At 33.5% G+C, this 13769-nt stretch overlaps 1 protein-coding gene across 1 annotated transcript in view; it reads right to left on the reverse strand.

Annotated features, from left to right (window-relative positions):
* The window catches only part of LOC115876044 (small G protein signaling modulator 1-like), a 118676-nt gene extending 113981 nt beyond the window's left edge, over positions 1 to 4695 (reverse strand). Inside the window, exon 1 of the mRNA XM_030891717.1 lies at positions 4335 to 4695. Within this exon, the coding sequence (XP_030747577.1) occupies positions 4335 to 4386 (52 nt within the window). The 5' untranslated portion in view covers positions 4387 to 4695. The remainder of the gene's footprint in view (positions 1 to 4334) is intronic.
* Between the last annotated feature and the right edge of the window lie 9074 nt (positions 4696 to 13769).

The following is a 13769-nucleotide window of genomic DNA, read 5'->3' on the forward strand; positions in this document are numbered from 1 at the left end:
GAGCTAGCCTCCAGCTGAGGAACCCGTGAGGTGGAGACTGGAGGATCTGTCTCCATTTTCTCCACCTCTTTAACTTGGTCTCTCCTTAGACCTGATACCGGTGTTGTCCCGTATCTATAACAGAGGATATGTCCCTCTTTCTCTATTGCCTCCTTGGATTTGAGGTCAATTCCTATTGTGAGGACCTGACCATGACCCTCCTAAATTTTAGTATATTAGGTCCTTCTAGTATTTACTACATTTTTTGTCTCTTGTAAAAAAACGTCACAGCGCATAATTTTTGAGGAGAGAAAAAATGTTTTTTTGAAGCTCACTTCCAAAAAAATTTTTTGTCACATCAAGCTACTATGCTGACGCATAAAATCTATTATGCTCTAATAATCTAGTTAGCGAATATATGGAATTTTAAGTTAGTATCACAAATTATATTTGACAATAAGCTTCATAAAAAGCTTAAGAAATTAATAAATTTTAAATTAATTAACGTTCCAGTTTATTTTTGACTGATGCTATCTAACGGACAAACGAAGCACTTTTGTATAAAGGTAAATTATGTATGACCGTCTAAATAATTAATTCAATCGCTAGACAATGGTGCAATTTCTAAATTACAGTTTGGTATGAAAACAGAAAACAACTGTAATAAAAAATTATATTCGTTTTTAGGGTTTCGTACCCAAAGGGTAAAAACGGGAACCCTATTACTAAGACTTCGCTGTCAGTCCGTCTGTCACAAAGGTCTATCTTATGAACCGTTATAGCTAGACAGTTGAAATTTTTACAGATAATGTATCTATGTTGCCACTATAAGAGCAAATACTAAAAACAGAATTAAATAAATGTTTGTAAATAAAAAAGTACTTTCACTAAACATTATCTTTTAAGTAAGAATTTTACATAGAATCTTTCAAGTCCTCGGTGACCGCGTGGTTAAAGCGTTAGGACTTTACGCTGCTATGACGTTGGAGCCGTAGTAAGGCAGGTTCGAATCCTAGTCAAGGCGACTTTTTTTAATCGTTTTTTTTTAATTTTTACATATTTTTACTTATTTATATTTACTTTTTACATATTTATTATTTATTAATACAATTTTTAGTAATGTGTTTCTTCATTTTCTTTTTTTTAAATTACTTATATACGCGCATTCAAAGTTTAAGCTAAATCGGAAATAAAGTTTATAATAATATAATGTCTAATGTTGTATAGATAATGAATGGTACGGAACCCTACGTGCGCGAGTCCGACTCGCACTGACCAATTTTTTTTAACTATCAAACGTAAATCCCACTTGATTTTAAAGCTTTTTGACTGTAAGGTATGTTGCACAATACAATTGATGATGATGATATGGGGCATTGAATTGAAGAACATAAACCAAGTTTTATAACTTAACAATAAAAATATATATTTCTTTATGTGTGTAAATTTTCATGAACTGAGTGTGTTGTTATCGTCCTCATAAAAGGAAAATATTCCTTTTTATTATTATCGTATCCTATTATTGTTTTAACAAATTAAGAAGTAATTTCCATTAAAAATAAAATGTTACTTATTTGTGAGCTTATTAAAAGAAAGAGCTTTCCTCTTGCCAATATTTATTTCCGAACATATAGATACAGGGTGATCCGACGTGTTCCAAAGAAGCATTATATCATGTTTCCTATGTGAGATTTCCAGTCCAATCTTTCATAAGCCTATACAGGGTGTCCCAATATTCCGTGGACATAGAACAACTGCGTATTTATGGAATCTAAATAAGTCACAGTCATCAGTCACAATTTACCTCTATAGAAAAGTGTTTTGTTTGTCCGTTAGAGAACATCAAACATAATAAAAGTTTGCATTGGTATTACAAAAGGTATACATAGTTTAAGATACTTTAAGAACCGATATTCCGATTTGAATGAAATTTGCGGTGCCTATATTTTGCTAAGCGCTTTAACATTTGACTTTCACAAAAAATCAGAATACGGGACGGGTGAAAAGTACCCCCACCCCTATAAAAATTTTAGTAGAAATATTTTCGAATTCCAACTTTTTGCGTAAAATAATTATTTGTATTTACTACATATTTTTCCTCTTGTAACAAACGCCAAATTTTGTATCAAAAAGTTTTTGATAAAAAAAAATTGAATTTTTTAGACCTACAAAATATGCAAAAGGTTCTCATATTCCGTGGACATAGAAGAACTACGTATTTTTTGAATCAAGATAAGTTAATTGGCTACAATTTACCTCTTCGCAAAAGTGGTTTGTTTATCCGTTATAGGGCGTCAATCAAAATAAACCCCCCAACGTTAATTAACTTAAAATTTATGAAGCTAGTCAAATATATCATTTGGAATTTGTAATACTAAACTTCGGAAAAATATTATTTTCCAGAAAAAGTATGCGTAGTGGCGTTTTTTTTTATAAGAGACAAAAAAGCTAGTAAATACTAGATGAACCATTTTACGAAAAAAAAATCGGTTGTCGGTGGGGTTGGAAAATATTTATACTAAAATTTATGTAGGGGTGGGGTAGTTCTCACCCTTTCCGTACTTTTTCTTGAATTTTGTGAATGTCAAGCGTGTGCCAATTGTGAATGTCAAACCATGAAACACTTCGTTGAAACAGCAAAACACCCCAGGCACCTTATAGGCACCCATTAGCGTAACTAGCAATTTTTCCGGGGTGGGCCTGGGTTGGATCAGGGGTTGAGCCCAAGGGGGGCCTAGGGCTTTTGTTTTCTTAAAAATGAAAAATAATTAAAAAAAACACATTTTTTGAATAAAACGTTTACATGAATTTCTCTATCAATAAATTTCACAGACTTTGGTTATCAAACCGTGTTCCCGTAGATTACTTATATAAATACCTACAAATTTTCTAAAAAAAATAAAAATTAACACATTTTTTGAACACAACTAGAAAACGTCATTTTTACTGCATCACAACCAAATAAAAATTAATACATAGCCAAGAGTCATACTTTTTTCAAGAGTCATATACGGGATTTCTCTGGGGGGTACCCAGAAGTACCAGGGAGGGAGGCCCGGCACCCCCGGGCACCCCTGTAGTTACGCCAATAATAGTAAGCACCCCAAGTCTTATTCAAATCTGGATAACGGTTCTTAATATTTCTTAAAAAATTTGTTTATTTTTATAAAGATCTCTATGTCCCGGATTGTCTTTACAACAGAAAAAACATTTTTATTATTGAAATTTTGAGAAAAATGGATTCTTCATAAAAATGTTTGCTTGTTTAGCGAATTTGTATTACCTCCTGTTTCACCGAAAATGACTACAACTTTTGATGTTTAAATGACACTCTCGGTACTTTTTCGATAGAAAATGACACTTTGAATAGAATGACATATGATATGTCAACTTTAGACATTTTCACTTTAAAAAAAATCGTATTTTAAATTTCAATCTAGAGTCACCTGTGTTAAAATACTAATTTTTAATCAAGGAGCCTGGGAAAAATAGTTTTGATCGTCTAATGTTTTCGTGTCCTGGCCGGTTAAAAAATGCCCAAATCGTATTGTTATTACTTAATATCTCATTTTTTTTTCAAATGGAACAAGGATGGCTCATTAGCATATTTGGAAAAAGCATTTTTTAGGAATAATTTGGTACCACACACTTGATATTTCCTGTCATGTTGTCGTTATGATGCGGTTACAATTTGAAATAAACCATATGCGAAAATGTCAAAAGTTGACATGACATATCATATCTCATTCTATTCAGAGTGTCATTTTGTATCGAATAAAGTAGAAATATACAGAGGGTGCCATTTAAAAATCAATAATAAGATGTATTAGTCATTTCCCGTAAAATAGGGAGTGACCAAAAACAATTATTGAATACGTCAATTAATCCTAATTTATGTCATATACTAACATACCTAATTTCATTTTTTTATCTGAAAAAATAAAAAAGTTATAGGGGTGAGCCACTTTTGTGACGCACCCGGTATGTTTCTTTCAGCGAGATCTACCAGCACTGAAAAATTTGCACTTATTTAAAAATCACCCTGTGTAATGTTGTATATGTTCATTAACAAGTTGCTAAGATTAATGTTGTATTTATCTAATACACCTGCATTGTATTTATTTTTTTAAATGACTTATTATTTTATACAAAAGTAGTTAAATTTGTAATTAAAATTCATCAATTTCATATTTGATTTCTGATAGGTAAGTGTTTCGATACTTATTATGTCATCCTCGTATTATCTATAATCTACACACTAAATAAATGAATAAAGCTGTGCTATTTTTGTAAATAAATAACAGTTATCAAATTATGCAGGCAACATTTTTTATTTATATGACAATCACACTTACCGTCGGCTGACATGCTGAGACTGAAACTGCTCAATGAAAATACGGATATCATCAATTCTTTTCGATTCTTAACCAAGAAAAAACGAAAAGCTTTTACGATAGTTGTTTCCACCGCTCAATATCAAAATTATTTAAAAAAAAAAGTATTTTAGCGTTTAGCGACGTACAGAAATCGACGCCCAAATGTACGCGTTCGCGATATTCCGTTCTGCCACTCCGTCATAGTTTTTCTTTGGGCACGATCGAATCGCTGGCTGTTACTCCTGTCACAGCCGTTGCTGTAGCTGTCGGAGACCGGCCTGAATAAAAAAAACGGCGCCTAAAAACGTCTACCTTGAAAACTTGGGGGATCGATATCGAACGGGAGAGGGAGAATGAGCGAACGAGTGAAACAAAGAGGTGAAAACGGGGGAAAGGGGGGAGAAGGAAGCCGCGCAAGTCCGGGTGGAATCGCGCCGATAGGAGGATGTGTGTTTGGTTTGGAGGTTGTGGGGAAGGTGGAGATAGCAATTTAGTACGGGCGAATTGTTGGATAATTTAGTGTTTCTCTTTTCGAATCAATGTCATCGCTTTTTTCAATATACCTACCGCGTAACATAAAACTCCTTGATACAAAATTCGGTCATTGACTATATTTCATTAGATCAGATTCTTTTAAGGTACATTCAGACTGAGAGCGTCGAGCGTCGCGTCGCGTTTACGTCGCGTCCGCGTGTCGAAATGGAATCAATTCACTTTACTTAAGTTAGCCATTCAGGCAGACAGCGTCGCGTTTGGCGTTGCGCTAGCGTCCGCTGAGCGTCGGGGGTCGAGTTCAATGGGGCGGACGCGACGCGACGCTCAACGCTCTCAGCCTGAATGTACCTTTATGTTTTAGTCATGATACATTCTTTGTATCATGCGTTTTAGTCATACATATTTTCTTTTTATTTGAGTCTTTTTTTATTTAACAAAAACAGTACGAAAAGTTTATAATTATTACAATTAGGCTGTAACACAAAATCAAGGCCCGCTTCGATATAAAAGGTTTGTTCCAACCCGCCGCAGAACCGTCACCAAACGATCACGCTCGTGCGCAGTAATTCAAATGTGTTCCAACCGATATTTGACGGATATCGGATGATCCTATTTGCGTACTAACCTACCTTGGGATCGTTTAGTTACGATTTCAGAACGGTAATTTCGGTACATGGTCTAAATTGAGAAATGTTTGGGTTGACTTGCGCATTAAAGCATATTGGCAGGGATTATCGATTTTTAACAGCTAATTCTGGTCCGGCGTCCGGCTGATGCTTCTGTCTTGGTTATTTTTTACGAATTCGAATACGTGTGCGTTATACTTTTGCTTGGTAGTTTGTGTGGAGTAAATCGTTCGGAAATTTTAATTAATTTTTTATTTATAAAATAATGTTCAAAGATTCTACCACTGCAATGAAATAACAGGAAACTACGCATAATAGGATCATAAAAGAGAGGATAGGTAGATAAGTGAGTTAGTGAGTATAGAGTTGAAACGCTTACCAACAATTACTGGATTCTGATTCTCCATCTCAAGAATAATAATAATTATTATTGCTATTGCAAATTGCAAACAACAATAAAAGGGTTATGTTATGAAATTCTAAACAAAAACAAAAAACCGATCGATACACGCACGCTTGACACTTTTGACAGTCCCGAAAACCATCCAAAAAGCGTTCCAACGTTGATACCTTTTGCACCGTCACGAAACTATTCGAAGTCCGCGCATGCTAACAAAGTGCAAGAAAACCGATTCGAGTACGATTTCGAAACGATCCCGAAATGCTGGTTGGAACAAACAAACCTAAAGATAGAAAACCTAATATTTCTCTCATTCTTAGAAATAGTTACCCCTAACTTGATATCGTTGAAAAGGGTTAAACGCCAGCATTTTTTTAAGTTCATAGCCAACTATAATTACCATTTAAAAAATTATATTTTTTATTATTTCTAACAAAAAGAGCAAGCATAGAAAAAAAACTGACTACGCACTGGATTGTGCTTAAAAAAATGCCTTAAGAACGTTTTTACAGAATTTTATTATTCCGTAAAATAAAAAAGTTATGGGCAATTATCAAAATGGTAAAAAATTCAAAAAGATCCCGTATCTCAGTTGGCAGTGAAAATATCGACAGGCGGTTTACGCCATTGAACGTGTCTCAGAAACCGAGCCCATGACATCTATGTCGGTTTTGCTCTATCTAGTCAGGAAATAGGTTTTCTCTGTTAAAACAGACCAATTTCGACCACCCTGTACATAAGAAGGTAATTGTAAATACATGTACAGCACGGGATAAAAACTCTACATAACTACAAGAAGTACTAGGATGAAACACAATTTAGACATTTGCCAAATGTTTAAATTTACCAATGAGCTAAAAAATTGTAGTACCCAATAAAAAAAGCAACAATGATAATTTTACCGATTACCGATATCCAAAACTAGTCTTTAAACCTCAACTGGAATATTAAACAAATATGACGATATCAATGGATGGTAGAATGTAGAATCACTAGAAGGGGGATTAATCACCGCGACGTTAAAAATCTGTTGTGTCCCCTTTTCTTGAGTTATAACTCATCATACATGGGGATTTTCCTATTGTAGGGGGGACAGAGTCATATTTCCCATCCTCCTCTGACAACAACTCTTCATCCTCCGAGGAGCTTGTCTCCGGCTCAGGTACCCTTGAGCTGGAGGCTGGAGAATCTGTTTCCATTTTTTCCTCCTCTTTAACATGATCTGTCCTTAGACCTGATGCCGGTATTATCCCGGATCTATAATAGAGAAGATATCTGTCTTTCTCTATTGTCTCCTTAGATTTCAAACTCCTATTGAGGATGTATTCCGTTGCAAAACCAGGCGAACCAGACCGGTAAACTACGGTAAAGAGCATTTCCTGAAAAACATCCGTTTACCAAACCGTTCCGTTTGATACGGAACGGTTTGGTAAAATACTGGAAACGTCAAATATTGAAGTTTTCCAAATTTCTATACCTCTATTATAAAATGTATCTTTTATGCATTTTTTAATGTACCTATTCTCTGCTTTTACGTTTCTTCTTCTCAATGGAGCTTATATTGAAAAGTACTTTATTAATAAACTGATAAACTCTTTAGACAGCTCAAGTGAAGATTTGCAGGTCCAATATTGAAACAGACCAATAATAAATAAAGAAATCTAATCAATATTTATATTTTTATAACTTACAAAACATTCACGATTACTTGTCTCGTTTTTCATGTTTTCTTTAAATGTTACTGACTTTAAGAAACAATAGCCGAATGATAAGTTTAAATGGTCCTAAAAAGTCATTCTATTTAGTTAATGAAATTTATTTACCTTTACTGCCTACCTCCATTGCTTTTGGATGTAAATACAATATATTTTAACAAATTTTAAAAATTAAATGAGAATTTCACTCGAACTTCCAATATTTGATTGATATCTGTCACATAGATGACATGTTAGTTTGGTGACAGTTAAAACCGAAATTTTCAGGAACCGTGTTCCGTAATAAGAAAACTTTCAGGAAACCGATAGGAACGGAACATAAAACCATAACCAACGTAAACAAGGGAATACCGGGAATACACCCTTTTGTTAGTAGTATTTTACTGTCATTTTGACTGGACTAAAACTTTCGCTGAATATCGAATCCTATTTCCGCGCAGCACTGATAACAACGATTAACTGTTTTCTTTTTCAACTCAAGTTCCCGCCTATATTGTACCATACTTTCATAATTATTTAATTATATTTAATATACATGCGTACAGGGTGGGTAAATTGGTTAATTTTAAAGGAACACTCCCCTTTCTAAAGGAAATAGACGAAAACTAATATCGGCGTCTTAGTTCAATTTTCATCAAAAATATAATGGTAAAAACCGCACATCGATATACAGGTTCCGACAATAGTGCGTCGGGCAAATGTAGCTCCTAGAATAAAAATCTTGGAAATTTTGTTTTAGTACAAATCTAAAGTATGTACTAGGCTAGGATGTATTTCAGGAAAATATTTTAACTTCTATAGGGTGGCTCAAAAAAGTATGATATAAGGGATATTTTTTTTTAAATGGAACACCCTGTAATTATTGCATTTTTGGCTTCCTTTCAGATATCAATTTACATAATCCTAAGGAAGTATAAAAATGACTCAAAGTCTCGGTCTCAACGTTTATATTAAATTAAACAGTCACACATGTTTCGCTCATACGAGAATCATGAGACAAATACAATGAAAGTCAATCCACACACACGTTCACATTTTACATATTCTTTAAGAAGAATGGACGCCTTCTTTAAATAATCATAAGGTATGAGCAAATATATATTTCGATAGTTCCAGAGATATATTAATAAATAAATAAAAAATTATTAAGGAATACAAGAACTATCCTGAAATCAAAACTATATTATATAGGTATTTACTTCAGTTGATCTATACTTAACTTTGGTACAAATATTAGTGTTTAATTATCAAATTCTACGCCAAACTTTCTAAAATAATTTTTCTTCGTATTTTTAAATGGAACACCCTGTATATTATTTTTTTTAGAAGCAATTAAAAAATGAACATTTTTTGTATTTGCGAGTATTTAAAAATTATTAACGGTTTCGCAGATACCAGCGAGATTATTTCATATGGCCCTTTCAACGGTAAAATACGAGAGAAAAATTGGGTGGCTTCCCAAGGATTTTTCGATTCGGGAGGAACATCCTGTATTTAATTATAATTTTTCTTATATTTAAGATTACAATATTTATATCAAAGTCATCATCATCATCACTTAGCGTATACCGTTCACTGCTGAACAAAAGCCTCCCTTAACTCTAGCCATTCCTTCCTTTATTTTGTGCCACTTGAATCCAGTTTCCAGCCACCCTATTTTAGTATCATCTGTCCATCGACTAGGAGGTCTTCCTCTGCTTCTATAGACCTCGTGTCTCGGTCTCCATTCCACGAGTCTCTTTGTCCACCGTCCATCTGTCATCCTAGCCACATGTCCTGCCCAATTTCCAAAAAATTATATCAAAGTAAGTACAATTAAACCATATAAAGTACATACTTAATATTGTTCGGCGCCCTTCGGCGTCGTGTCCCAAGCTTCCCTTCTCACAAAATAAAATACCACTTTAGCACTTATATCAAAAATAACTATTTGATTTCAGGACAGCTTCTTTTAGTTAGTTTCAGTATTTTTAATATTTTTTTTTGAAGGGCTGAAAAAATATATATTTTTATTTGTTTAATATTACTAAATAATTCTTTATTTGTTAATATCTCTGAAACTATCGAAATATATTTACGCATATCTTAGGATTATGGTAAAGTGATCTGAAAGGAAGCCAAAAATGGCTTCTCACACTTTTTTCAGCCACCCTGTTTAAGTTAAAATATTTTCTTGAAATACATCCTAGTACAAGATTATTTAACTTTTTAAATGCATTATTTTAACGATACCCAAGCAGCATTTGGACGTCGGGACAACGTTGTGTCACGCGACCAAACGTCGGGGCGCAACGTCGGCACAACCTCGTGCCAACCCTAGTCTGCACTAGTTTGGAGAATAATTTTTGGGTCGAAACGACGTTGGATACCGACGTTGGCTAGAAGCCTAATTTAGTACAAACTGCAACGTTGTTTAAAATCCTAATTCACAGAAATCTAATATGGCGTCTAAGTCGCGTTTTATCCTAAATTGGGATAATTATAGTAAAAATATTATTTTTATGATTTAGTTAGAGACATATGTCAGATGGCAGTGAAGGAAAACAAAACAAAAGTATTTAAGTGTGGAGGATGTTTGAAGATCATAATTATTGAAACACTTTAACCGACTCTGTAACTCGTTACCCAAGGTAAAAAGTTAAACGCAAACAACTTTATTGATAAATGTATTGTTTCTACTTTAAAAAATACTAATGGGCCTTGAAATTAAAGAAGTTTTAAAAATTTTCTTGAATTTTTTTTTTAGTAAAATGAGAATAATTTATTCGCATTCGAAAAAATTGTTTCCGCGTATTTTTTAGGGTCAAATATTTCAAGTTAATGTATTCAAAAAGCAGGAATTGCTATTTTAAGAACGAAACATTTTCTTATTTAACAACATGGCGGCTTTAACTTTGTTGTTTTGGAGATTAAGATGGAGTAGTTCGAGTAGTCGCATACTGGACTAATAAAGTCGCAGTTCGGCCTTAACAGGTAGTATACTAGTCGCAAGATTGCCTAATTTAGTCATTCTAGAGTCTAGCTTGTGCCGCCCTCTATAATCTAAATAAACGAGGAAGTGTCGGTAATATATGTCGATGTATATTTAAATTTAGTTTTATATGTACCTTTCTTATGTCCCATTTTAATTAAGTTTTTTTTTTATAAAAACAAAAACAGCACTGAACTGTCTGACTGAACAGAACAATGAATTGAAAATTTAAGATTTAAGGTTATGGTTCAATACAGTTGCAAAAAGGTAGTGACTCTACGTCCTACCAACGTAAGAATAAGGAAATCTAAACAACGTTGGAATTAGTAAAACAGACGACGTTTGCATAACGTTGGAATAGGTCCTGAAACTGACGTCGGAAAACTCTATATTATCCAACGTTGTAACTACGTTGTCCAAATCACCTAAAGATCACTTAAGCAAAAAAGGTTACAAGACAACGTTTATTCGACGTCGCAGAAGCTTCTACTTTGCTGTAGTACTAGTCCAACGTCGGCACAACGTTATAAAAACGTTTAAATTTATTTTAATACCCAAGGTAGGGAGCTAACTATTTTTTGTAACTAATCCAACGTTGTGTTTAGTAAACATGTGGTCGCAAGTCGTGAAAATGCTACTTGGGTAGGTGGCAGGTTTAAATAAAGTAGTCCTGTAAGGTAGTCAAAACAATCAAATAATTTATTCGAGTTCAAATTTTAGTTATTAACTATTCCACACCAGTTTCTGTGTGTAGAATTATAGCCCAAAATTATCAATAACTCTGATTGATAGGATAGCTTAAAGCTACACAAGTTAATTTTCGATGCAGTATTACAAAACACTCGGGAAAACATGACGAAAAGCAAAATTATCTGGTTAAATTAAAATAAAATAATAAAACTTTTTTAAACTAGTTGATTTATATTAAAAAGTTAAATAATGCATTTTGTTTCCATATTTAGAAATAAGTATATATCTATATGAAATGAACAAAATTCTTACAGCTTTAGTGTATATTAATAAATAATATTTTCTTGCCTTTAGCTGTGTATTTTTTCTAATTTCGAAAAATCGAAAGTAGAGAAAAAAAGTCCCACAACCGGTTTTTACCCCTGACAGCCCACCTGATAAAGGGTAGGCCCAGAAACAGTTGTGGGAGTGGAGCTTGGTTCCCCCCTTTACGACAAGCAAAACAATTTTCTTTTTACTTTTTATTTTTTTTCTCTACTTTCGATTTTTCGAAATTAGAAAAAATACACAGCTAAAGGCAAGAAAATATTATTTATTAATATACACTAAAGCTGTAAGAATTTTGTTCATTTCATATATATTTGAGCGGGCCGAAAAACGCTCTTTACCATCTTTTGACGGGAGATGCACTAATATCTCACCGACACTTTACGACATCGTCTGTTGATATAGAAGAAGTTTTGCTTGCCGTATCGGTGAGAACCAGCCCCTGGACAGCCCACTTGATGAAGGGTAAGCCCATAAACCGGTTGTGGGAGTGGAGCTTGGTTCCCCTTTACGACAAGCAAAAAACAATTTTTTCTTTTTACTTTTTTTTCTCTACTTTTGATTTTTCGAAATTAGAAAAAATACACACCTAAAGGCAAGAAAATATTATTTATGAATACACTAAAGCTGTAAGAATTTTTGTTCATTTCATATATATTTGAGCGGGCCGAAAAACGCTCTTTACCATCTTTTGACGGGTGATGCAAATATCTCACCGACATTTTACGATATCGTCTGTTGATATAGAGGAAGTTTTGCTTGCCGTATCGGTGAGAACCAGCCCCTGGACAGCCCACTTGATGAAGGGTAAGCCCATAAACCGGTTGTGGGAGTGGAGCTTGGTTCCCCCCTTTACGACAAGCAAAACAATTTTCTTTTTTACTTTTTTTTCTACTTTCGATTTTTCGAAATTAGAAAAAATACACACCTAAAGGCAAGAAAATATTATTTATGAATACACTAAAGCTGTAAGAATTTTGTTCATTTCATATATATATTTGAGCGGGCCGGAAAACGCTCTTTACCATCTTTTTGACGGGTGATGCACTAATATCTCACCGACATTTTACGATATCGTCTGTTGATATAGAGGAAGTTTTGCTTGCCGTATCGGTGAGAACCAGCCCCTGGACAGCCCACTTGATGAAGGGTAAGCCCATAAACCGGTTGTGGGAGTGGAGCTTGGTTCCCCCCCCTTTACGACAAGCAAAACAATTTTCTTTTGACTTTTTTTTCTCTACTTTCGATTTTTCGAAATTAGAAAAATACACAGCTAAAGGCAAGAAAATATTATTTATTGAAATAAATATCTACCCAAGTAGCAAATTTTATTTTATAAAGGCTGTATAAACAGCTATGTGATCATTTTTATAGGATACCTCAATTCATATAACGTGCTATAAGACCGTAATATGATAGCTTTACAACCAAAAAGGCCCATTTTTATACAACCGTTTAGTAGTATAGAAGTTCTATAAAAAGGGTATACAACTCTTATGCAACTATTTTACACAGCGTTATATAACTATTATAAAACTAGTTTTATTGTGTATTACGTGGTCACATCTAAGAAACAGTACAATAAAAACATTTGATCATTTAGCGAAGTAAAAGAGTATTTTATTTTTTACCGAAGAATATCAGGAGCAAATTATATTTTAAGCGTGTCGTAAAATGAATCTGGAGGATGTGGATTGTTAAAAAGGAGACTTTACTCGACGGTGGAAATGGCGGGTAGAGCCAGAAGGTACAACAAATATGTAATATAAAAAATCATTGGGTTTGAAAAGTAGGGACAATTTTTGTTGCGCCGAAAATTTTACTGGTAGATTATAGGTATGTATTTGGCAAAAAATTAAAGCGCTTCAATTTCGATTAAGGTTACGAATAAATTTAAACAATAAAATAAAATAAAATTTTCAAAAATTCTTGTTTTTAATTTAATTAAACAGATTATTACTGTTTGTGGAAATCTTATCACAAAATAGTTCTCAAAAATAACATTTTACAATTTATTTTGATGTTTTTAATTTTGCTTCATATAATGGCGGCCATAGGCCATACAAAAATTCTGCCTTCATGGCGAATTATAATGCAACCATTTTATTATAAATGAATCCCTTAAATAAGTCTTTGTTGTAAAATAAAACGGTATAAGATAAATATCTATCATTACGCAGAATTTCCAGG

This window comes from Sitophilus oryzae, unplaced genomic scaffold (assembly GCF_002938485.1).
Source record: "Sitophilus oryzae breed Bouriz unplaced genomic scaffold, Soryzae_2.0 scaffold_1396_pilon_pilon, whole genome shotgun sequence".
NCBI classification, from domain to species: domain Eukaryota; kingdom Metazoa; phylum Arthropoda; class Insecta; order Coleoptera; family Curculionidae; genus Sitophilus; species Sitophilus oryzae.